Source organism: Vipera ursinii (assembly GCF_947247035.1).
Source record: "Vipera ursinii genome assembly, chromosome: 1".
In the NCBI taxonomy this organism is placed as follows: Eukaryota; Metazoa; Chordata; class Lepidosauria; order Squamata; family Viperidae; genus Vipera; species Vipera ursinii.
In genome coordinates this window covers 264404548-264431477 of record NC_139512.1, presented here as the reverse complement: position 1 = coordinate 264431477, position 26930 = coordinate 264404548, and the positions used below count along the sequence as shown (strand labels likewise).

The 26930-nt window shown below is 43.9% G+C and overlaps 1 protein-coding gene across 1 annotated transcript in view; it reads right to left on the bottom strand.

Moving 5' to 3' along the window:
- Nucleotides 1-25806, bottom strand: part of ENPP3 (ectonucleotide pyrophosphatase/phosphodiesterase 3) — an 84425-nt gene extending 58619 nt beyond the window's left edge. Inside the window, exons 1-5 of the mRNA XM_083379935.1 lie at nucleotides 25676-25806; nucleotides 16797-16875; nucleotides 13796-13918; nucleotides 12623-12748; nucleotides 2127-2187 (exon numbers count right to left, since the gene is read on the bottom strand). Coding sequence (XP_083236061.1) covers nucleotides 2127-2187; nucleotides 12623-12748; nucleotides 13796-13918; nucleotides 16797-16875; nucleotides 25676-25690 — 404 coding nt within the window. The 5' untranslated portion in view covers nucleotides 25691-25806. The remainder of the gene's footprint in view (nucleotides 1-2126; nucleotides 2188-12622; nucleotides 12749-13795; nucleotides 13919-16796; nucleotides 16876-25675) is intronic.
- Between the last annotated feature and the right edge of the window lie 1124 nt (nucleotides 25807-26930).

Genomic DNA, 26930 nt, shown 5'->3' with positions numbered 1-26930 from the left:
AGATACTTAGTAGGAAAACTGTCACTTATAAACATAAGGCTGTTTGTCATCAAACATGTAAACATAAAACAGTGCAAGTGGATTAAACTTTAATAATAATAATAATAATAATAATAATAATAATAATAATAATAATAATAATAATAATAAGTTGTAAGGGACCTTGGAGGTCATCTAGTCCAACCCCCTGCTCAGGCAGGAAACCCTATACCATTTCAGACAAATGGCTGTCCAGTCTCTTCTTAAAAACTTCCAGTGTTAGAGCATTCACCACTTCTGGAGGCAGGTTGTTTCACTGGTTAATTGTTCTAACTGTCAGGAAGTTTCTCCTTAGTTCTAGGTTGCTTCTCTCCTTGGCTAGTTTCCATCCATTGCTTCTTGTCCTGCTTTCAGGTGCTTTGGAGAATAGCTTGGCTCCCTCTTCTTTGTGGCAGCCCCTGAGATATTGGATCACTGCTATCATGTCACCCCTCACTCTTCTCTTCGTTAAACTACACATACCCAATTCCAGCAACCGTTTCCTATTTTCCTAATTCACTTTTTCACTTTTCCTAATTCACTCTAAAGCTTTCCCTGCACAGAGCCTTAAGTAACACCAGCTGCCTGCAATTAGTGCAGGTTCTCATCCCACCAGGCTCAAGGTTGAGTCAGCCTTCCATCCTTCCGAGGTAGGTAAAATGAGGACTCAGACTGTTGGGAGCAATAAGCTGACTTTGTAATAATGCTGCTTCTGGGGGGGGGGTGAAAACTCTAATAAGCAGGCATATACATAGAATGAAGGCTATTGCTAAGCACATTGATTTGTGCTTTAAATTGTAAGCCGCCCTGAGTCTTCGGAGAAGGGCGGGATATAAATGGGATTAAAAAAAAAAGACCAAATGGGAGATCTGCTCCAGGTTTTCCAGCCAGCCCACCCAGTTCCTGAGTCAAATGTGTCCTTAGAGCTAAGCAGCTGCTCTGGATTCCCTACCTGCCTTTCAAGTTGCTCTTGCATTCCCCACCTGCCTACAGGAAGACGCCCAGACCCCAGCCTTTAAACAATCACAGACTGCAGCTTCTACTCCAATTGGTCCCGCTTTCCCTGCACAGACTAAATGGAAGATCCGCTCCAGGTTTTCCAGCCAGCCCTGTCCCTAAAGTTTCAGCACCCAGCGTATAAGACGACCCCTGACTTTTGAGAAGATTTTCATGGGTTAAAAAGTCATCTTATACGCCGGAAACTACGGTATTTATATACAGTATACAATGCATATATATGTATTTATATATGCTTTAGGAAAACCAGGATATAATAAATACTTTTATGAATAAAACAAAATTCTGTTGATGGCTTATAATATGTGGGAACTAAAATGGTTAAGCAATTATTCATTGTACTGGAACATAAGAAGAAATTCCAGTAAAGGATTGCCACGTGAGAGGACAGGCTACAACAGAAATGAATGTATTTGTATAAAAGGGAAAAAAATGAACAGAAAAGCAGATAAGTGAATAAAGGACAGGAAGAAATTCAATCAGTTTATTATAGTTGAACTCAGCTGAACTGAGTTTTTTTATTGTAAGCTACCCAGAATCATTCAGGTGAGATGGGTGATGCAGTAATTTGTTGAATAAGCAAGTTAAATAGGGCTGGAGCCTATTTGCACAAGACAGTGAAGAGATTCTACCTCCACCCCACCAAAAATATCAGTGACTTAGTCAAAGGTTTTGCCTGCCACACAGACGTCACTGATGGGTGTAATATCCTTGTTCTGATCACGGCTTGCGTATATAAGTTCACAGAGGTAACTGTCAACTATTAATCGGTAACTCTAAACCTAAACTAACCTGTTTGGCAGAGAGGGGAAGAAAGAACATAATTTATCTAATTGATCAGTGCATGAAACTCATTGAAGGGCAGGAATATCCTGGCAATCAAAAAAAGGAACAAGATCCCTAAATGCTTTCTCTGACGTCACTTTCTGAAGTACCATGGTCTGCCTATATCTCATATGCAGGCCTCTAAACATTTGTATCAGTTTGAAATAATGTTTATCAATAAAGGAAGCAGAACTTTTGCTACTTACTTGTGAAGCAAAGCAACCCTGTTTTCTTAATCTGCTTGTTAAACCTGCATACTGACTTACCCTGCTGGACACTGAGCAGCACTAGAAGAGGCACACTGATCTTTCAGCCATGATGTTTCCCCTGAAAAACACATATGAGAAGATAGATCTTAATTGCAGGCATTTAGATTAAAAAGAGACAAAGAGGCTGTTACCTTGTTTTATCTTTAGGAAACTTCGATCAGTCAGAATAGAGTTGGAAGGGACCTTGGAGGTCTTCTAGTCCAATCCCCTGCTCAAGCAAGAGACCCTATACCATTTCAGACAAGTGGTTGTCCAGTCTCTTCTTAAAAAACCTCCAGTGATGAAGCACCTACAACTTCTGGAGGCAAGCTGTTCCACTGGTTAATTGTCTTCACTGTTAGGAAGTTTCTCCTTAATTTCAGGTTGCTTCCCTCCTTGATTGGTTTCTGTCCATTGTTTCTTCTCTTGCCTTCTGGTGCTTTGGAAAATAAGTTGACCCCCTCTTCTTTGTGTCACCCAATAAAATACTAGAATACTGCTATCATGTCACCCCTAGTCCTTTTCTCTAGACTGGCCATACCCATTTCCTGCAACTGTTCTTCATATGTTTTTGTCTCAGGCCCTTAATCATCTTAGTTGGTCTTCTTTGCACTTTTTCCAAAGGAATAGAATAGAATAGAATAGAATAGAATAGAATAGAATAGAATAGAATAGAATAGAATAGAATAGAATAGAATAGAATAGAATAGAACCTTGGAGGTCTTCTAGTCCAGCCCCCTGGTCAAGCAGGAGAACCTATACCAGTGATGGTGAATCTTTTAGAGACCGAGTACCCAAACCCCACTTCTTTATCGCAAAGTGCCAGGGCTGCATCAGCATTGTGGTGCCCTCAGGAGGGGTGGGGTGTGTGGCCCACTGGGTGTGCATGGCTGTGATGGTCACAGCAGCCTGCCGGCCCCTTGATCGGTGCACTCTGGGGCTCCACACTTGCTGCCAATACCGGGCCAGCCCTCCAGCAGCAGCAGGAGTAGGGGAGGGGGCGAGGCATGTGATGCAGACTGCCAGACATGCCTACTCCACCCCATCTGTTTTTGCTTGTGGTTGGAGAGCAGGTCACTGCTGGTCATCTCGGCCCCCTCGCAGATCTTGCCCTCGGCCCGCATGTGGAGCCTATTCCCCTCGCACACCTGACACACCTTGGCCCCGCCTTGGGCCGCCACCACCAGCAGCTCACACAGGTCCATTAGGCCGCTGACGCCGCTGCTTGGAGCAGCAGCCCTGCCGAACAGAAAGGAGGCAAAGCGGCCAGCTAGCAAGCTTGAGTAGAGGTGGTAGAGCATGCCCATGCCGAGCAAACTAAAGGCCACCCCGAACATGGAAAGCCAGATCCCCATCGGCACCATGGCCCCCCAGTCCCAGCTAGGATTGCATGCCTCTCCCCATCTCTGCTGGGCCTGGGCAGCCATGACACTGATGGGGATCCGGCTTTCCCCACTTGGGTGACCTTTGGCTTGCTGAGCATGCTCTACCACCTCTACTCAAGCTTGCTAGCCACCCCGCTTCACCTCCTTTGTGCTGGGCAGGCAGGGGGTACCCTACTGCTTACTTCCCTCCATATAGATGTAGTACCACTAAGGACTACTCATTGGATACAGTTTGTCAGCCAGTTACAAATCCATCTAGTGGTGATACTGTCTATATCCCACATTTTTCTAGTTTTAGTTTAAGTTAAATGAATGAATACGAATGAGTTAAGTCCAGAGATGCACAATATACAGTATTCTGTTAGCTGTATGGTTAAGAAATTAACCAAATTTGTTTCTGAGGGGGGAAAAAGGTGTTATGAATATACTTGGCTAAGCTTTGCTGTAACCCAGATGGTTGCAGTACAATTGAGATAAAGAGATTAAATCTGATGCAAACTGGCAGGAGATTGCTAGAAGGAAGTTAACTTGGGTGCTAAAACTCTGGTTGCGCTGATCTGTAATTAAAAACCTGAGGAAACAGGATCCTTAAGGTAAATGGAGTTAATTATTAAGGGGAACAAATGGAAGATGCTGGTAGATAGCTTAGAGTCATTAAGAAAATCAGAACTGGGAGCCTCATGAAAGAGGGGAAAAAATGTGTTCCCAAACTGAAAAGTCTTAAGGAACAGAAACAAATGTGGAGCTGTGTACAGATACATATAAAGGTAAAGGTAAAGGTTCCCCCGCTCATGCGTGCTAGTCGTTTCCAACTCTAGGGGCCGGTGCTCATCTCCGTTTCAAAGCCGAAGAGCCAACGCTTGTCCGAGGACGTCTCCGTGGTCATGTGGCCGGCATGACTAGACGCCAAAGGCGTACGGAACGCTGTGTTGTGACTCAGGGCCAGCCTGTGGTTTCGGCAGCCGGCTCAGATGTGTCGGATGACTCAGATGAGGGGGAGGAGGACCGTGTGGGAGACGAACCGGTTGATGATGGCGTGGAGGCTTGGCAGAGTTCCCAGCCGGGGCCCTCTTCTCAGCTGCGTGAGCCCGATAGTGCGGAAGATGATGACCCACAGCTGGTCCTGTTCAAGGACGCCCGACGCAGGAGGCAGTCGAGCAGGAACAAACAAAGAAAGAATGTGGGACTCCTCGGGAGGAGGCACAGGGAGACCACGCCCTGAGCTCTCTATAAAAGGAGTGTTTGGGGAGGGGCTGGTTGCTGAAAGCAACTTTTCCGCTTGAGAAGACAAGCTCTAGTGTTTTTGTTAACTGCGTAATAAATCTTGGCGGATGCCTTTTAGCCTTGGACGCTCTCCAGTCTCTTCTTTCTAAATAGGGGTTTGCCTTTACAAGGCCAGAAGAGGGCTGGTTCAGAACAGTTTGCTTTCAGCCACCCACCCCTTATTACTACGATGGAGCAGCTTCTTGCCGAGAATGCCCAGCTCACCCAGCAACTCACTTTGCTGGCAGCTCAGGTGGCACAACTGCAAGCTCAGGTACATGCTGCACCCCCACCCAGGAGGAAATGTCAGATAGCTATGCCGGATAAATTTGCTGGTAAACCAGAACTGTTTCCTGCCTTCCTGGGACAATGCCAGCTTTATATCAGCGTGAGAGCAGCTGATTTCCCCACTGACCGAGATAAGGTGGGATTCATGTTGAGCCTTCTGTCGGGAGATGCAGCTCGTTGGGGCACGCCTCTGTTGGCACAGCCTAGCCCTTTGTTGGATAACTTTGGGGGGTTTTGTGACCATATGCGCCTCATGTACGAGGACCCGATTAAGGCGCAGACTGCCACCCGACGCCTGAAAGCTTTGAGGCAGGGTCAGCGCCCTCTACAGGCCTATATCAGCGATTTCCGGCTGCTTAGCCAGGATTCCGCCTGGAATGAGGCTGCGCTCGTGGATGCCTTTCAGGATGGCTTGTCAGAGGAGATGTTGGATGAGCTGGCCCGCGTGGACATTCCCTCAGACCTGAATGGGCTGATCCATCTTTGTCTGCGGATCGATGCCCGGCTGCAGCAGCGTAAGAGTCGCCGTGCCACCCCACAGACCCCTGCCGCCCCTGTTGTGTGTGAGCCCCCAGTCCAGAGGGAGGAGCCAATGGAGCTGGGTGCCGCCAGGTCCCGTCTATCGGTGACGGAAATGGACAGACGACGATCGGAGGGGTTGTGTTTTTACTGTGGGGACCCTGGACATTTGGCTGCTTCTTGCCCGAAGAAGCGTCAGCGGGCGTCAGTGACCAAGCCTGCCCCGAGAAAGTCCCCTGCTTTGCTATCGGGAAACGGCCCAAGCCCGATCTAGACGGTGTGAAAGATCGGGCGACCCACAACGACCACGCCGAGCGACGCCGTTCCGACGGTGCCTGTGAACCTCCACGGCATTTGACTTTGGAGGCACGACTGATCCTTCCTGGCAAGCCAGAGGGGATTCCGGTCCATGCCTTAATTGACTCTGGGGCTACCACTAACTTTATGGATTCGGCCTTTGTGGCCAAATGGGCTGTTCCCCAGTGTCCAGTGGATCCGCCCATGCTTGTGGAGACCATCGATGGTCGAGTGCTCCTGTCCGGGCCTATTACGGCCGCCACGCAACCCGTGTGTATGGCCATCAGTACCCATGTGGAGGCCATTCAGTTTTACGTCACTTCGGATCTGCACTTCCCCGTGGTCTTGGGACTGGCGTGGCTCCGGGCGCATGATCCACAGATCTATTGGTCTCAGAACTTGGTCACCTTCCCAAGTTTGCAGTGCGTGGACCACACCCGCCATATCTGTGCCGGCCAGGTGGAGGGTTCCTCAGGGGTTTCCTTGCCTCCCGAACTGTCCGACTTTGCTGATGTGTTCAGCGAGTCAGAGGCGGACCAATTACCCCCGCACAGGCCCTATGACTGTTCCATTGATCTAGTCCCTGATGCGCCTCTCCCAGTGGGGCGTTTGTACTCCATGTCGGAGCCCGAGTTGGCTGCATTGCGGGACTTCCTGACAAAGAATTTGGCTCGTGGTTTCATCCGGCCCTCGTCCTCGCCAGTGTCTGCGCCCGTGCTCTTCGTCAAAAAGAAGTCGGGCGAGTTACGGCTTTGCTGTGACTACCGGAAACTCAACGCCATCACGGTGCGTAACCGCTACCCGCTGCCCCTCATCCCCGAGCTCTTGGACCGACTCCGGGAGGCTAAGATCTTCACGAAACTGGACCTGCGTGGAGCTTACAACCTCGTCAGGGTTCGGCCGGGTGATGAGTGGAAGACGGCGTTTGGTACTCGCTATGGACATTTCGAGTACACGGTGATGCCGTTTGGCCTGACCAACGCCCCCGCTGTGTTTCAGCATTTTATGAACGATATCTTTCGGGATCTGTTGGACCAGTTTGTCGTGATTTACTTGGACGACATCCTGATTTACTCCCCGTCGCGTGAAGCGCATCATCAGCATCTCCGTCAGGTCCTGCAGTGCCTCCGGGAACATCGGCTGTTTGCCAAGTTGGAGAAGTGCCAGTTCTACCAGGTGACCATCGATTTCCTGGGTCACCGCATTTCTCCTGAGGGCATCGCCATGGAGCCGAGTAAAGTCGAGTCGTTGCAGAGTTGGCAACCCCCGCGTCGCGTGAAGGACGTTCAGCGACTCCTTGGATTTGCCAACTACTATCGGACATTCATCCCTGGCTTTGCTGCCTTGACAGCCCCCCTCACCCGGCTCCTGCAGAAGAAGACTCGGTTCCAGTGGAACGCCCCCGAACAACAGGCGTTCCAGGCTTTGAAGGACGCCTTCATGAAGGAGCCCATCTTGAAACATCCCGACCCGCAACGGCCGTTTGTCGTGGAGGCGGACGCCTCTGACATTGCCATTGGGGCCGTGTTACTCCAGGCAACGACGCCCAGCGGTACCCTTTTCCCTTGCGCGTATCACTCTCGGAAATTGAACCCCTCGGAGCGCAACTATACCATCTGGGAGAAGGAGCTGCTGGCCATCAAGGCGGCGTTCGAGGCTTGGAGGCATCATCTGGAGGGGGCGCGGCATCAGATCGAGGTCCGGACGGACCACAAGAATCTGGAAAGCCTGCAGACCGCTCGGAATTTGAATCAACGCCAGATCCGGTGGTCCCTCTTCTTTGCGAGGTTTGACTTCCGGGTGCGGTACATACCAAGCGGGCACAACCAGAGAGCGGATGCTCTGTCCAGAAAGCCCGAATACACCCGAGCGGAAGACAAGCTTCCGCCCAGGACAGTGATCCCCGTCGAGTCTTTTGCTGCGGTGCGGGAGCCGGTGGATATACGGGCTCGGATCCGGGAGGCGCAGCAGCAGGAGGCGTGGGTGGCTCAGCGGAAGGAAGAGGTGGGGCCAGATTCGCCTTGGTCGGTCGCGGATGGACTCCTGTATTATCGTGACTGGCTCTATGTTCCAGGAGGGCCACTCAGGGGACTCGTCCTCAGCCAGTGTCATGATAACCCGGCTGCGGGGCATTTTGGCCTGTTCAAGACTCTGAACCTGGTCTCCCGTACCTTCTGGTGGCCCCGAGTCCGACACGATGTCCAGTCTTATGTCACCTCCTGCATTCCTTGCAGGCAGGCCAAGTCAGCGACAGGGGCCCCGCCTGGTTTACTGCAGCCCTTGCCAACACCCAAGAGACCCTGGGGGGCTGTGTCCATGGACTTTCTGACGGATCTACCCCCATCCTCCGGCTTCACGACAGTGTTTGTGGTGGTGGACATGTTGACCAAGATGGCGCACTTCATCCCCTGTCGCGGCTTACCGTCAGCTCGCGCCACTAGCCGCATGTTCATCCAACAGGTGTTCCGGCTGCATGGCCTTCCCGATAGAGTCGTCTCCGATAGGGGGGCCCAGTTTACAGCCCGCTTCTGGCAGGAGTTGATGCGGGCGTTGGACATTAAGGTTTGCCTCTCGTCCGCGCATCATCCTCAGACCGACGGGGGTACCGAGAAGGTCATCGGCATCTTAGAGCAGTATCTGCGCTGCTACGTTAACCTGCAGCAGGACAATCGGGTGGACTATTTGGCCATAGCCGAGTTTGCCTTTAACAACTCGCAGCACACCTCCACGCAGATGACACCGTTCTTGGCCAACGTGGGTTATCACCCCCGGTTTTTCCCCCTTTCTCCCGTGGACTCATCGGAGCCGGCAGCGAACGAATTTATGGCGGAGTTACAGGCGATCCATCGGTTGGTGCGACGGCAGCTGGAGAAGGCCAAGGCCGACTACAAGAGGTTCGCCGATCGGTCGAGAAGGGATACGCCTCCACTATCGGTGGGGGATCGGGTCTGGCTGTCCACCAGGAACCTACCATCCACTCGGCCGGCGAGGAAGCTGGACCACCGTTACCTTGGACCGTTCCCAGTCGAGGCCGTCATCAATCCGGTCGCCTATCGTTTAACTCTGCCACGTTCCCTGCGCGTGCACCCCGTCTTCCATCGGTCCTTGTTGGTCCCCGAACAACCGGCCTGTCCACTTCGCCAAGCGGAACCTCCCCCATCAGGAACTCGTGATGGAGGCAGCACCCCCGAGTACGAGGTCGCCAGCATCAGGGATTCCCGCTGGCTGAAAGGTCGCTTCCAGTACCTGATCGAGTGGAAAGGGTACGGGCCGGAGGACTTCACATGGGAAGACGCGACCGCCGTTCATGCCCCTGCGTTGGTGACTGCGTTTCACGAACAGTTCCCATCCCGACCGCATCCGGATCGGCAGACCCGGGGGAAGGGCCCTGCGGTGCGGGATAGTGTTGTGACTCAGGGCCAGCCTGTGGTTTTGGCAGCCGGCTCAGATGTGTCGGATGACTCAGATGAGGGGGAGGAGGACCGTGTGGGAGACGAACCAGTTGATGATGGCGTGGAGGCTTGGCAGAGTTCCCAGCCGGGGCCCTCTTCTCAGCTGCATGAGCCCGATAGTGCGGAAGATGATGACCCACAGCTGGTCCTGTTCAAGGACGCCCGACGCAGGAGGCAGTCGAGCAGGAACAAACAAAGAAAGAATGTGGGACTCCTCGGGAGGAGGCACAGGGAGACCACGCCCTGAGCTCTCTATAAAAGGAGTGTTTGGGGAGGGGCTGGTTGCTGAAAGCAACTTTTCTGCTTGAGAAGACAAGCTCTAGTGTTTTTGTTAACTGCGTAATAAATCTTGGCGGATGCCTTTTAGCCTTGGACGCTCTCCAGTCTCTTCTTTCTAAATAGGGGTTTGCCTTTACAAGGCCAGAAGAGGGCTGGTTCAGAACACGCTGTTACCCTCCCACCGTAGTGGTCCCTATTTTTCTACTTGCGTTTTTACGTGCTTTCGAACTGCTAGGTTGGCAGAAGCTGGGACGAGTAACAGGCGCTCACTCTGTTACGCAGCACTCAGGATTCGACCTGCCAAACTGCCGACCTTCTGATCGACAAGCTCAGCGTCCTAACCCACTGAGCCACCGCGTCCCTACAGATACATATAGAAGCATACATATAGACTAAGAAATCAATGCAAAATAGTTGTAAAATTACTCAGGAAGAGCTAAAAACAACAGAATCTTGGAAATCTGAGTGTCCTTCCCCTCTCCATTTCTCTTGCTCTCTATGTCTAAGTTAGAATGGAGCATGACTGAGACTTTTACTCAAACTACTTTCTTGGAAGGGGGTCAAGCCTCACTTGTCTGATCATTGCCTTGGTAGCAGCTCTTTCTTCTGACCTTCAAGACCATTTCGTAGGCCTTCTACATACAGGTAAGACTGGAGAAGAACAGATAAAGTTTAGTTTGGTCAGCAACAGCTCGAAAAAAGATAAGGTTAGCCTAGAAAACTTTTTATCTTCAGGTTATAAAAGAAATGCAAAACAAAGCTTCGAATTAAGGAGAAAGAGAAAAAAACTACTCATAAATAAGCAAAAGACAAAAGTGACAACATAATTTTCTTCCCCTCCACCACCTTGCCCAACAGTTCCACTCCTTGCAATTGACAAGAGAGATTAAGTAGCTTTAATGGAACAAAGGCTTCAAGAGTTTTGATTGGCAACAAACCAACAGAGAAAGACACAAGAATGCAGTACAAATTGAGAAGGCATGATCACTCATGCCTTGGTCACCTCACGTGTGTGTGTGTGTGTGTTGTGTTACTACAATGCACTTTACATAGATGCACTTGAAGATCATTGCAGTGATGCAAACAATTAAAGACATTCCATCTCTATTATGTAAGCTGCTGTGGGAAGCAAGCCCCCCCCCCCGAGAAAGAAATATTTTGGGGAATATTAAAAGGCAGAATATTATATTTCCCCAAAGGATCTTAAAGGCAGAAACCAACACACACACACCAAAGTCCTCTCTGCCCCAAACAGAAACCAGGTCTGCAGAAATGTGAATAATCTTATCAGAAAGATTGGAGTCAGGAAGCTGGGATTAGAAAGAAAGATCCCTAGAATGAACAATCCCTCACACCAAAAAATCCAGCAGTCATTAGCCACAGCCTCAGGGAAGCAGGATATGACCCTTGGGACATAATAGGATTAACCCAGCAGAATACCAGAAAGACACACTCAGACTCAGGTCAAAGTTCATGCCACAGGAACAACTCCAAACAAAAGCCCAAGAAGGTATAAAAACCCACTCCCTACTACATGTGGTCAGTTTTTTTTCCAGAGCCATCTTTCTGTCTGGCTCTCCTCTTCAATAAACTACAACCTTCTTTCTAAAGCAGTCGCCATGTTGTTTATTCCTGGCTTGGACTGGACCCTGATGAAGATTTTTTCCTCAACACTGCATAGGTTACCAATAAGCTTCCAGCTAGAGATCAAAAGTCTAGGTCACAGGTCGGTAACCCGCGGCTCAGGAGCCGCATGTGGCTCTTTGAGCCGTCTCCTGCAGCTCCCAGTCACCCGGTGCGCGCGCACCTCTTCGAACGGGCAGTGGTGCGCACGCACCTCTCCAAATGGAGAGTGGCACCGCCCGTTCCGAGAGGTGCGCATGCACCTTTCAGAAGGGCGGAGGTGCGCGTGCACCTCTCCAAACCGCCGCCGTCCCGTTCGGAGACCTGCCGCGTTCGTCAAACATGGACGAACGCGGCAGCTGTGCAAACAGGACGGTGGCAGTTTGGAGAGTGCGCGCGCACCTCTCCCAAGCCGCCGCCGTCCCGTTTGCACAGCTGCCGCGTTCGTCCATGTTTGATGAACGCAGCAGGTCTTCGAACGGGACAGCGCGCACCTCTCCAAAGGGGAGACCCGTCACCGCACAGCTGCCTCCCATTTTGCGCATGCGTAAAATGTTTTTTGCGCATGCGCATGAGTGGATGCACACGCGCGCACTTTTTGCAGCTCCCACTTTTTTGTTTGTGTGATGGTACCAGTTCTGAGTGGCTCTTTTCCTTTTTCCGGTTGCCGACCCCTGGTCTAGGTTATCACTTATCAAACCCTTTATGGCATAAGGCCCAGCTACTTAGGGTCTGCCTCTCTCCCATTATTTCTACCTATCCCAGAAGATCTGGGAGAGAACAGATCTGCTTCCCATCCCATCTACTAAACAATGCCGTCTGATAGGCTTTTGGGAGCATGCCTTTTCTATCTGCAGTACGGAATAGCAACCTCCCAGAAGTGCAGACTTTCTGAATCTTGCAAGACTTTAAATCAATATTCCTTAAATTTGGCAGCTTTAAGACTTCAACTCCCAGAATTCTCTAGCCAGCACAGCTTTAAATGGTATCTGGCAACATGTTACTTCCCTCAGGCATTGGGATATGTTACAATGTCCCCATCACACGTGAGTGTCTATTTCAGTTAATGTAAATCTGCATCCTCAGTTATGTGCAACGTGATCCTTATTTTTTAAATCTGTACACCATCCAAGTTCATTATTGAGTTGGGCAGCCTTACAAATCTAAATTCTAAATACATAAATACAAAACCACTAAGGAGTATTTTGGAGGTAATGATTATTGGATAGTCATCTTTAAAACTTTAAAGAATTTAAAAAGTTTTGTATTTTGTGTCAGATCCCACTTGTATTATTATCAAAGAACAATTCCCAAATGTAGCCTTACAATGTTTGTTTAATGCCCTCATTTTTTTCTGAAAATGTTCCAGATAATATATTAAAGTGCTTTGTCAAAAAGCCAACCTCACCTTTGCAAATGCTTTTGTAGTCTGTACAGCAATCTTTTTTTTCCAAGCAGTCTTCAGAACAGGAGCACAATACATTGGCCATTCGCTTCTCACTACAACGTAATTTACTACAAGACCAACTCTGAGCTATAAAAATGGAAAATATATATCATTATATATACATACACCTCTGTTCAGAAAACCCAGATGAAAATGCAAGAAAAGCAATCTTGGAAATAGAATTCCATGAGAAAGCATGAGTATTTCTAGAAATATGTTCTCAAAGCTAGATCCATGTGCATTAATGATCATATATCTTTCAGATGTTTCCTTCCTGTCTGATGGATAGTTTGATTTCTTCTTAAACATGGGCATGGAAGGTCTTCGCTCTTCAGCAATACTATATATAAAATGCACATTCGTCTGATTTCTACATGATAGTGGTATAAATTCTAGTCCCATCTTAGACATGAAAACCAGCTGGGTGACTTTGAGCCAATCACTCTTTCTCAGCCCAATTCAGCACACAGGGTTGTTGTTGTTGTTGTGGGGAAAAGAGAAGGAGGAAGGAGGTTTACTTATGTTTGCCATCTTGAGCTATTTATAAAAATAGCAAAGGTGAGATTAAAAATATATAAAATAAATTATGGGACTTGCACATTGTTATAATTTATTCTGTATTGGAAGGTATGTTTATGACTACACTTTGGGAATCCAAAAGGATGGCTAAGAAAGTTTACATGGAGAAGTCTCCAGTCTTACCCATGGGGAGGCTTTGGAAAATCACTTTCCAATTTGCAGAGCAGACAGAGCAATTAAAAATAAGTCATAACATATAACATACCTTGTCATATTAAACTGCGCAGAGTCTCATTTACTACAGTGTGATTTTTTTTGTATATATTTAATTCTCTTAAAAATAACACATTCTGTAAAACTTCATGCAATTGTTTGAAACGGTATGGACACTGGAGATCTGATTCAACTGAACAGTCATCAACCTCATCCCTTGATCTAACCAAAGCATGCATAAAATCAATGCCTACTGATTTCCCTATAAAAGGGGAATTTTAGTTCCTGCTCCATTGATTAAGATTAATCACATCTGGGGAAGTAGAATGGTCCAATGGTCCATTTGCTTTGAAAAATAGTCATTCTGAGATGAAATTAGCTGATTAGGAAAGTTGCACATACTTGGTAGCACACAAGTATCCTCATAATCCCAGCAGCAAGCTTGGCGTTCTGTACACTTGTCATCACAACTACAGCCCGATGCCATTTTACTGAATGTCTCATTACATCTGTATCTGCAGCTCACTGGATAAAGAATTAAAGAGAATTTTAAAAAGAGGTAGACAATTATTTCCGTAAAGCACCCAAACATCATATCATACACTCTCTTCTCTCTCTCTCTCTCTCTCTCTCTCTCTCTCTCTCTCTCTCTCTCTCTCTCTCTCTCTCTCTCTGTGTGTGTGTGTGTGTGTGTGTGTGGAGAGAGAGAGAGGAAAAAATACCACGTTCATTTCAGACAATATCTATTGAGTTGACTCTATCAGAAGCTCCACACATCAACTCCAGCATAGGACACTTCTTCATATTTTATGCAATGAATTATATGAATTCCAACTCTGCCAGAAGCACCAGAACATAAAAACAGGGGAATTAGTCACTTCTCTATCACTGCTCTTTAATGTCCAAGGTTATCTTGAATCACCAGTGTACTTAGGAATTAATTTTCATATCTCACTTAAAGTTAATCTTTTCATGCCTCATCAATAAGCACACCAATGCAATTAAGTAGTTATAGGCAGTGTGATATCTGTGCAGACCTAGCTAATAAACAGCCAAATTTATATTATATGCTATGACTCCAGCTATCTTTTGAAGGCCTAATTGTATCCATATCTTTAGACTATGCCTCACTGGCATGGAACCAAGAACAATAATATAAATATGAAATTCACTTGATTTGAAAATCTACTGGGACTGAATTTAAGCTTAAACTAGACTGACTAGACTTTTGGAGACTTCTGCATCCCACTTTTAATGCATTACGCACAATCAATGTAGGCCAGACCACAGTCAGTGACAAAAGAAAAAATCTCTAACTCCTTTTCAGTTTACTCAAGAGACCTTAGCATGAGATGCTGTGATTCACTCTTTTTTTTTTAATCCCATTTATATCCCGCCCTTCTCCGAAGACTCAGGGCGGCTTACAATTTAAAGCACAAATCAATGTGCTTAGCACTCTTGATGCATGTACAGACTTAGGAGCTGAAATGGGCATGGTCACATATTCTGAATATCTAGTCCAGGGATAGGCAACCTTGGCTCTTCATGACTTGTGGACTTCAACTCCCAGAATTCCTGAGTCAGCATGGCTGGTTCAGGAATTCTGGGTATTGAAGTCCACAAGTCATAAAAGAGCCAAGGTTGCCTACCCCTGATCTAGTCCCTGGAAGGCCATCTTGAGTTTCTTTCAATAACTTTATTCTCTTCCTTCTTTATGTATTCTAGGAATATTAATCCTTCCCTATCCTTTAGATTTAGATAGGATACCAAGGCTAAATCAAATGTGACAAAGGAGATTTATCTGCCTGCCTGTCTGTCTATCCTCTCTTGCTTAAATTTCATCAAGAACATTGCAGCACCAGGAGATGAGATGGAAATAGAGCATTCCACCAACCATGCTAAGAAGCAAAATCAGTTTTTTTCAGCAGAATAGTTCTGTATCCCATCTCTTCTTTATCAAGCATTTTGTGTACCTTATTCATCTGTAGCAACTTCCTCTAACAAATACTGTACTTCTTAATCAGAGCTCTTAATCTAATGAAACTTAACACTTTACATCATTTTAACTGCAGTGCTCATTACTCTATGACTTGTTACTGTAATTAAAGGGCTATCTAGTGCAGTTTAGTGCTAAAGGACCACAAAAAACAGTAAGAATTTTGGAGTTGCAAATTGCCAGGAAAACTCAGTAGGCAAGCCAATTGCCTATTGTCAAACTCTGATGGGTTGTGTTGAATTTCTACTTAAACTGCAGTTATTATTTCTATGCATTATCAGACAACAGCTCCTTGGTGGAGCAGTGGGCTAATGCCTCCTTAAGTAACACCAGCTGCCTGCAATTAGTGCAGGTTCGCATCCCACCAGGCTCAAGGTTGACTCAGCCTTCCATCCTTCCGAGGTAGGTAAAATGAGGACCCAGATTGTTGGGGGCAATAATCTGACTTTGTAATAATGCCGCTTGGGGGGGGGGGCGAAAGCCCTAATAAGCAGGCATATACATAGAATGAAGGCTATTGCTAAGCACATTTGATTTGTGCTTAGATTGTAAGCTGCCCTGAGTCTTCAGAGAAGGGCGGGATATAAATGGGATATAAATAAATAAATAAATCTTGTCTGGGCTCAGATGCTGAGCAGAGTTTTGCATAGTTAATACAGAAAACTACAGGAAATCCAGGACTGTAGATTATAGGCTAGACTAGAAAGTCGGGGGGAAAAACATTGGAAAAATATTCTCATCCCCATAAAGGTGATCAGGACCCAAAAGTATTTTAATTTGTTCATATTTTTATTAATCTATGTCTCTGCATTTAAATTAGCATATGGAAAATATATGTGAATGTCTGTTTCCACACAAAAATCAGTGTACCATGGCTTGCATTACTTAACCTATCTTAACTGATGTCTAGATTTTTTTTCTAACAAGATTTATTGAAAGGGAGTGGGGACATTACTGTACAGAAATCCAACTATTATCTGTTGTGTTACTGAGACAGAGGCTTTTTCAGTCTTTTACTCTTGGTCTCTGTGTGAATTTGTAAAGAAGCTGCTGTCTTGGTGCATAAAGACTGCCCATGTGACGAATCTCTCTCAAGCTTTCAGTTCAGAAAGCTGAAACTGAAACTTGCATGTAAAAATTGGGATGGGCTAAATCTCAGGGCTAAAATAGGCCTGGGAAATAAAATAACATAAAATAATAAAATAAAATAAAACTTAGAAGTCAGTGGCAAATGATGTCAATAGTGTTGTCAGGAAGAAGAACACATAGACATATGAATATTGTCACCACGAGTTAAGCTTGAATCAAAGGAATGTGAAAAAGGCTAGGTACAACTTAAATACAGGTATATCAACTCAGTGATGTAGCCTTTTCTTAACTGCTTTGGTTCAGTTGAAGTAAACATACCTTGTGGTTCCACAGATTCCTTCAGTCCAAGCCCTAAACCTAGTCCAAGGGCTACAGCCACCAAAGAAATTAAAAGAACCTATTAACAACAGGAAGGATAAATTAAAAATACAGCATGTTGTACTTACATTGTCAACAAGAAAAACAACTAAAAGAAACAATACATGTTCAACATCAAGTTCCTTAGAATCAAAAGGTGTTTTTTTTTGAGGTCAAGGGCCAGCTTAGCTCACTAAATTCAGTGAGTTTTGTTAGCGTATCAATAATTTATCAAAAAGGGTGTTGAGACTTTTTTTTTAGAATCCCATGACATAAAGAAAAATTGAGAGGTAAGTTACCAGTGCAATTAAAATAAGTACAAGTTAAGATAATCCAAGGTTTTGCTTTTATCCTATTTTAAACTGTAATCTGGATTTGGGTTTAATAGGGAAATGTAGTTTATTTTAAAAAGTGTGCAGATATTTCCACTTTCTTCATGACTACCAAAGAAAAAGATTCAGATTAACCTGATGAGGCCAAAATGTTACCTGATTCAAAGCACTGAATTACACTGGAACAATTTCTACTTTTTTCACAAAAAGGAAAACAGATGAGTTCAGCCTAACATCTTTTAAATAGCCAACAAATATGATAGTCATAGATGGTACCAACATCTAGCCAATCTTGTTTGACCTCCAAAAGCTGAGCATACTCAGACTTTAGCACAGTATCTGGGCTTCCACTAACTTATGGAATAGTGCAGAATTATAAATTTGAAGTCAAAATTCTTCCTAGAATAAGGAAATATCAAACTACTTTCCTAGTGTTAAGGAAATGATTTCATTGTGTCTGTGTAGCTACTAGAAGTCAAGTTCAACTACTCTTAAGTCTATCTTTTCCATAACTCTACAGCATTCAGAAGTTGAAAAGTATTTTAAAACAATACAAATGAGGAACTCAAAATTGATTGTCCATGCATGTTACAATGGAATATAATTTATCATAGGTCTGAACTAGATCAGACAGTATACCTACATATTTTTTGAAAAAAAACATTTCTACTTATTGAATGATGTATGGTACTATTTCAAGTAGCAGGCAGAAATTATATTTCTGTTTTCAGTGAACAGAGTTATAAATCGCAGGAATCAGGAAACTCAATTTATGACAGTGATGGCAAACCTTTTAGAGACCGAGTGCCCAAAAAACGGCCCCACCCCCAAACTGGCTCCTGTTCTGCCTCCCGTCCTGCCCACTCTGCCCCCACCTGCCCTGCCCCCACTTCGCCCCTGGTCCCACCTACTCTGCCCCCGCCTGCCATGCCCCCACTCCACCCTCACCCACCCACAAAGCCACTCACCGCCTCCACGGCCAGCCACAGATCTCCTAGATGACCCAGCAGCGCCATGGTGGCCATGCCCTCTGCTCGCGCCATGCAGCATCAACTGCATGCAACGGGGCACGAGGGCGGAGTCTTGTCCCCACTGCCTGGCTGCCATGTCCTTGGCTGTGCTGCTCTGCGCGGGCCATGCCTGGGCACAACTCTCCTCTGTGGGTGCTGTTGGGGAGGAGGGGGCCGCAGGGGGAGGCAGGGCTGGGGCGATGCGTGCGTGCCCACAGAGAGGGCTCTAAGTGCTGCCTCTGGCACGTGTGCCATAAGTTTGCCACCACTAATTTATGACCTTTCTCCAGTGATACAAATATTTACAATAAATATTTCTGTTGTAGCTACCTAAGTTTAAACAAATAGTGTTTCCTCTTCCTATGCAAATTAAAAATAGTTATTATTTACTGTATAAAAGAAGAGGTGTAGCCATGAGTAACAACTCATCATAGTTTCAAGTGATCTATGTGATAGATCATAATGCCATTCAAAATCTGTCAAGGAACAAAGAATAAGATATACAAAAAGAACAATAAACAGCCAGTCTGTATCAGTGAAATGAATATATTCTGAAATGCCAAAAATGACAGCTAATTCTTATATAGGGAGGGTGAATTTGGGAGTAATTCAACTGACTATCCACTTACTCTCAGTCTTTACATTACAAGATATCAAAAGTCTTTGGAAACCTTGAGACTTCCTTCCCCATCATAAGGAAGCCAGTCTTGGATAAGCTTTCCCCAGAAATATCTCACTTTCCAGATATACTAGATTACATTTCAGCAGGGACCATGCTGGCTAAGGATGGAGGGAGATGTAAATAAAGACACCTGGAGAACCACAAGTTTAGGTAAAACTGTATCAATTTATCTATTTTTTCCCCTGCATTTTAATTTGGGTTTTCTTTTTGGCTTGAATACAATTTTATATCTACAATAATATATTATAAGTAGTCAATCCATGACCCATTAAGTCAGGCATGACAAACTTGTGACATCATGTGATGTCACATGACATATCACGACTTTTTCCCATTGCCGTCAATGGGGTGGGCGTGGTTTCGGCATTATGCATGCGGCCCGCAGGCCGGCAGTTTGACATGTTTGCTTTAAGTCATCCTTCTTTACACATATAAGCTGCCCCTGTTTCCTCTCTCCTCATGACTCTCAGTAAAGCCCTGATTAATTCCTCTTCCTCTTCACAGAACTGCCTGCCACATTGCCGGGAAAAGAGAGAATCAAGGAAAACATATACCATGAGGGAAACTGTACCTCTGGTCTCCACTCTAGTGTATCCCCAAGAGCCTCCTCCCTCCAGAGAGGAAGAGGGCTTACCTGTCAATTGCTGGTCCTCCTCCAGCCAGCCTTAACTCACCAGCAAACATCCAAATTGTTCCCTCATCCATCCCTTTCCATCCACCATCATTAAACAATTTCAGTTTTTGACCTCAGCTCCAAAACAACCAAATGCAGTTAACCACAGGGACCTTGCCACCAGCTAATTAGGCACAGGAGCTAGAAGGATTTTGCATCACACAATCTATGGGCTTACAAGAAGTGCAGTCAGAAATCACAGTCACATGATTGTGGCTAACTGGCAAAGGTGCAGTAACCACAACTTTACAAGCAGAACAGGTGTGATGAGCCCCAGATTTTTATTTTATTTTATTTTATTTTTTTACAAAACCTTTAAGTTAGCCTATCTGAGATAACTTGATTCAATTGCTGCAGTATGATGCACCGTTTTGGCCAATTGAAGGTTAAATAAAAATATTCAAGAGCGTTTTAGTAGTATTATGCATTTTCATTTTTTAAAAAAGATTTTTTTATTAATATCATTATTCAGGACCAAACAATACACTGAAACCAGGAGGTGGTCTTTTTCTTTATCAAGCTTGATCCTGATTATCTTTTCTGCAACATTTGAAAACTCAAGGTATAGCAAAATTGGGCTGCTGAGTGTCTTGTGAATATGCCCATCTTTATCTTGGCAATGAAATTTCCATGCACTTGCCAAATGAATACTGTGCTTTCTATTGTGGATTGACTGGATAATTCAGTTATAGGATCTGGCTGCTTTCTAAATACATAAGATTTACATACAAGTGTGTACCAATATTATCAGAGATAGACAAATGGGCATTCAACATAGATATTTGGTTAAAAGCAAGAATTGAGAGCTTCTAAGTAGAGTTTGCTAAAAGAAGGATTTAGTCCGTGCAAATTGCTCCTCGAGGATTTGGTGCAGGCTGCCTTTCATATCTGTAAAAATAGACTTTACTCTATATAATAACATATATTTTAAATTTCCAGAATTCTCTTGTTTAAATAAAATTAAATCATTTGCTTATGGCTGCATTATTGATTCAAGTGTAATGTATTGCAAGAGGACTATAGGTAGTCCTTTAGTAACCCCTTGTATAGCAACTGTTTGCAGTTATGACAGTAATGAAAAAATAACTTTGCAACTATACTGTTGGCTGATTCTTTTTTATATATATACTATTTTATTGGTTTTCCAACTTTACATTTGAGTATTTAAAAAGCAACGTAGTAGCTGGGTTAATCAAGGCTTCAATAACAAAATCTCTAGTACAGGTTGCATCATCAAATATTTCTTCTCTTTTCCCCTTAAGATTTACTATCTCATATTCAAGCTAATATATTTCTAATTGTATCAACTCAATGAAAACATCATTAATACATTTATCAATACATTCTTAGCTTATACATAACTTAATTAGTCTTCATAAACAATCCATATCCTGTTATTAATTTTTACCTAATTTTTAATTTCTCATCAATATTCCAATTTAACCTTTAATATCCATAATTTTCAAACTTTGGGCAACCACAATTTCCCTTATCTCACTTCATAACAAACTATAATATCCAAAATACACATTTTACCTATTTAAATGTAATCTTATTCTATTTCCTAAAAATTATCTGTTTCACACCATATTAAATCATCTACTTAATAATTGAACACCCCCTTTGATAGATCAAAATCATTATATATATTGCCTGGGTTAATCAATAAATCAAAAATATTCCTGATAATTTTCATTTCCCTTTTAAATCTAATCTTTCAATATTAAACAAATCGAATCCTTATTTTCCACTGATTTCCCATTATTTTGAGTCTAATAACCAAAATTCCCCTTGTCTCAACATCTCCCTTTAACCCTTTAATTGACAATATAAAATCCCCTCTAATAAATCAAAACCCCAATTTTTTCAACCTTATTCTAGCTTTCTTCTTTTGCCAACTAGGCTTCCATATCAGCACTTTTAGATCATCAAATAAATCTCCTCCATTCTTACATGTTATTTGAATTAAAGGAGACTATTTGATTGCCAGTTTTCTGGAAGGGTTGGCCCATTTGTATTCATTAAATTGTCACCCTGTTATTTCAGTCCCCCATATTTGCTCTGGTATATTTGTCTTCAATTCAATCTGTTTTTCTTCTTTCTCAAATTTCTTCTGGTTTGAAGAAATGGAAATCATTTCCATTTTCAGTATTGTCACTTCCTTGTCTGGATTATCCATCAGCTGTACATGTTGGTCAGTTGAGTCCTCTGTCTTAATATTTGGTTGTTCCACTTCTGTTGTCTTCTGAATTGTTGGTTCCTTAGTTGCAATCAAAATTTGGCTTTGTGCATCTAAGCTGGTACCTTGGTCTTTTATTTTAGGCCTAATTTTGTCACAAGCTGAAAGGATAGTTTCATGTATTGCTTTTAGCATGGAAAGGATTTTTCCTGGTCTTCATTTTTTCTCTTTTGTGTGTTTGTAAACCATCTTTCTAGTAAAAGTTGTTTGTTAAGCAAAAATCAGTAAGGGTTTACATTCACAGTTCAAGTAGGCCAATTTCACTGCCCAGCTGTTCTCTTACAGTTGAATCTCTCACAGATGGTGCCAAGGTCAGGAAAGTCTTATCTAGGTCTGGACTGTGAGCCAAGTCTCTTTTTAGGAAAACAAATTGCCATACCAAGCTTCACCACAAGATGTCAACGGTACCATTTAAGGTTTTTTAAATCTCGAATTTTTCTGGGTTCTTTTTCCAATTTTATTTCTTTTTTGCAGATAATAACAAATGCCTCCAGTAAAAATAGGACACTTTTGGTCCCCAAGTTTTAAAAGGATATAAATCCAATTAAATTAAAATTGTTCTTTTTGATGCTTTGATTACCCTAGGTAGTCAGACGCCGCTATTCTTAGAGTGTGGGATAGAAATTTCCTTCCCTCTCTCCTCACAGGGGAAAAATACTTCAGAAAGCTTTTACAGGAAATAACTTAGGGTAAAGAGAAGATAAGATCTCACCCAGCTTCATCCGCATTGCTTTCAATGTGCTTGGTAGTAAGTTTGACTTCGGCTGTCAGCAGCTAAGTGACGGGCCATATTGCTATGGCCGATCTTTTTCCTGTCAGTTTGAAGAGTTCCCCCGGATTGAGCGGAAGATTGCCGCCCTTCTGTGATCAAGCAGGGGTCCTTTCCTTGCTTGTCACCCCTACAGGGCGACTTTCAACCCTTTCCAGGGTCCCAGATAAAACTGGATGCTGGAGACAGAGCTCACCTCCATGCGTCTGCCAGCGCTGCAATGGCAAACCGGAAGTCACTGTTGGCTGATTTTGATGAATATTTAACTGCGATGCATACATGTGTATGATCAACATATTGGATAGTTCCCCACATTTGTGAACTCTGAGTGATTATGCTTAAACTGTACTGCAACATTGCCATTCCTGTCATCTTGAAAGTAAATCATTTAAACATGAATTTTCTTTTGAGGAAGCTCATTTCAGATTAGGGTACAGCTGTCATATGTTCCAATGAAATCCCTCTAAAATCAACCCAGCTTTCCAATTAGAGTATTTAGAATTGCAGCCAAAAGCCAATGTTTATGAGATCAGATTACGGTATTTTCTTTAGGCTTCACTGCAGTCTCCAAATATTGGTCATTGTTCCTGGTTCACAACTCAAGGATGTAAATGTTTTCCAGATAAAGTTTTGTAAAGAGAGAGGGGGGGAGGGAGGGAGGGAGGGAGGGAGGGAAGGAGAGAGAGAGAGAGAGAGAGAGAGAGAGAGAGAGAGAGAGAGAGAGAGAGAGAGAGAACGAATTTCTTTCACTATTATTGAGTAACCTGCTAAGTCAGCCCAGTGGAGAACCTGTACTCAAGGAGATGGAATTGGAAACTTTCTTTCCAGCTCGCACAACCTGGGGCCTATCAATAAGGAAATCAAATCTCCAATTACATAAAGGAGTATTAAAACCTAATAGACCCAGTTTGTTCACCAGATGCTGAGGGATGATTGCATTGAATGCTGAACTAAAATCCACAAACAGCATTCTTACATAAGTATTCTTCCCCTCCAGGTGCACCAAGCTAAGATGAAGCACACAGGAAAGTGCATCTTCTACAGAGCGGTTCTTCCGATAGGCAAACTGTAATGAGTCAAATTTAGGGGGAAGGCAGTCCTTACCAATGTTTCAAAATACTTCATCATAATGGAAGTGAGTGCAACTGGACGGTAATCATTAAGGCATGTGATTTTAGTTTTTTTAAACATTGATACAATGATTACAGTTTTAAAACATGATGGAACCATGGTCTGATGCAACTAGAGATTGCAGATGTTTGTGAGAACAGTGGCCAGCTAGTCAGCACACTGCTTAAGACTTAAGTACTCGCCCAGGGATATTATCAGGACCCACAGCTTTCTGAATATTAACTTTCAGCAGGACCTTCTGAACAGTAGTTGTATTAAACCCGAGCATCTGCACATCAGCAAGGCCTTCCTTGCTGGAACATTGTTTGTGGCCTCAAACCATCCCAAAAATGTACTTAGCTTGTTTAGAGAGTCTGTGTCACCCTTACATGTCAGGGAAGCTGCCTTTATAATCAATAATTACATGAATACCTTGCCACATACGTCTCAGGTCCATAGGATCTTGAAAGAAATTCTGCACTTTCTGACGATAGTCTCGCTTTGCTGATTTTATAGCACACCTCAACTCAGCTCTTGCTATTCTAAGTGTGACATCTAAGGTTTCTCATTTGCTCGCATGATAATAGACTTAAGAACAATAATATCCTCCATACACTTTTGGATATAAGCAGACACAGTAGAAGCATACTCGTTCACATCAGTATGTTGTCCATTCACTGCAGCCTCTTTAAATATGTTCCAATTTGTGCATCCAAAACAGTCTTGTAGAGCTTCCATAGCTCCTGCAGGCCACACTCTCACTTGTTTTCTAATTGGTCTCTTTCTAATTAAAAAAGCTTATATGCTGGCATAAGCATCACAGAGAGATGATCTGAGGAGCCAAAATGAGGGTGAGGGGCGGCCTTAAACGCTTTCTTAATGTTAGAGTAAGCTAAATCCAGAGAATTCGCACCTCTGGTAGGAAAATCCATGTATTGATGGAAATTAGGGAGGGCTGCTTTCAAGTCAGTCTGATTGAAATCCTCTACCACAATGAAAACCCCCTCTGGGTGGACAGTTTGCAAGTCACTGATAGTGTGATAAAGAGCACTCAGGGCTTCCTTCTTGTTAGCACTTGTGGGGGGGCATGTATACAGCTATGATTTGGATGACAGTGAATTCTCTTGACAAATAAAAGGGTCTACATTTCACAGCCAAACACTCGACATCAGGAGACTACCTTAGCACTGGCACACCACCTCTCTCTAATATAAATACACACACACCCAGTACAGGATTTTCCACTCAAATCGCTGCTCCTCTCCAGCTGAAATGTTGAAAAGCCCATCTCATACTGATAGCATTGTCTGGAACAGATGACTGTAACCATGTGTTAAAGTCATCTGTTTAGGCGTGAGCCTAAATGGACTCCAGAAGATGGTAGAGGACAGGAAGGCCTGGAGGAACGTTGTCCATGGGGTCGCGATGGGTTGGACACGACTTCGCAACTAACAACAACAACAACCATGTGTCTGTCAGGATTATAGCACAGCAGTCTCTCACATCCTTGGTCCTTGTTCGTGGTCAGCTCAAGTTTCAGATAACCCATTTTAGTCTCTAGGGAGTGAACATTGGCAAACAGGACAGATGGAAACAGGGCTCCATGTGGATTAGCCCTCAATTCAGCTTGTATTCCTGCACAAGAACCTCACCTCCTTTTCTTTTTCTGATCCTGTCTCTTCCACCTTTTCCTTAAAGGGGCCTCGCTCCTTTTTGCCCCTGGAGCATGCTGCTGCTGCAGGTGCCTCCAATTCCTCCAAAAGCCTCTCTCCCTTCCTCTGGGCCTGCCGACAGCCTCATCCAGTTCCTTTGCTCCATATGCCCCGGGACCTCTCCTCCTCTGCCTCCTTTGGAAACAGACCAGATTTGCAATAGAATCTGTTGTTGTGCCAGCAGTAAGAACTTGCTGCCAGCAAAAATTTTCAATAGATTCTTGATTCACTTTTGGACAAGTCCTTCAGAACTTTAGCATGGTCAAGATCCAGATCTGTGGTCCCAATTCCTATCCTGATATCTAAGCCTTACCTTCTGCTGAATCATCTCTTCACTCTGGTTCCTTTTGCTGCCAAAAGGGTTCCTTGGATATTCTTGACTAAGCAATAGAAAGGGATAACAATGAACACTATTTTTTACCAAAGAGGGAGGTACTAGCCAGTCTCAAGGAACTGCTGGAAATGGCAATAGTGATGACTGTGGTTTGTTCACTATGTACAGCTTCCTCCTTGCCCTCTTTGGCTGAGATCCTATTTATGCACTTCATGGGGCATAAATCTTAATTAATGTACCAAGCTTAGTTTCTAAATGGAACTGTACTCTTCCTTGTCATCCCCATGCGTAAAGGCTGATGCATGTTCGAGGTGTTTTATCAAATAGTTTCTCATTTTCTTCCCTCTCCAAAATAATATATTTTTACTTTAACAAAATGCCAGAGAAATGAATTCAAGATTAAAAAAAATTATTTATTTATTTATTTATTTATTTATTTATTTATTTATTTATTTATTTATTTATTTGAATTGATTGATGATTGAATTGAATTTGCTGCCTATCTTAATTTTGTGACTTTGGGCAGCTTAGAGTGCAAAACATAAAAAGAAGAAATTATAAAGCAATATCATAGTACAGTAAACCCAAGGCCACTAAAATTATATCCAATCAAACCATACACATCAAGCTTTACTGACAACCTATTATCTGTGCCTGACAGAAAAGTCAGATCTTTAAGGAATTCCCAAAAGCTATTAAAACCAAGATTATCTTTACAAGGTGGCCCCTGAAGCTTTTAATCACTTAACGTTTGAAAACAAGGTTACTTCAGCTACACTGTGATTGAATTTAACAAAATTCAAAATTTAACAAAATTCAATCACAGCAAAATACAATCACAGCATTTGTATTCCTTTGAATTCAAGATGGTGAAATACTATTCCTTCTCCATTTTCCTTATAACTCTGTGGAATAGGTTGGGCTAAGAAATATTGACTGGCTCAAAATCACCCAGAGGATGCTGTAGTTTAGGGTATAACAATGTAGAAAAAATGAACCGTGACTCATTTTTCTTGTTTTGCTCTTCACAAAAATAATTCCACAGGGCAATCAAAAACAAGCTTCATTTCCAAATGGCTGTAGATAATAAAAGGTTGGTCAGGAGTAAGTGGAATAATTCACTTGATCACCTTGCCTAGGAGGAGAACATTAATCAATAATCTATACCTTGTGTAAGTAACAGGTTACAATATCACTCTCATTCACTTGGATATGAGCTTTTCTTCACCTGTGT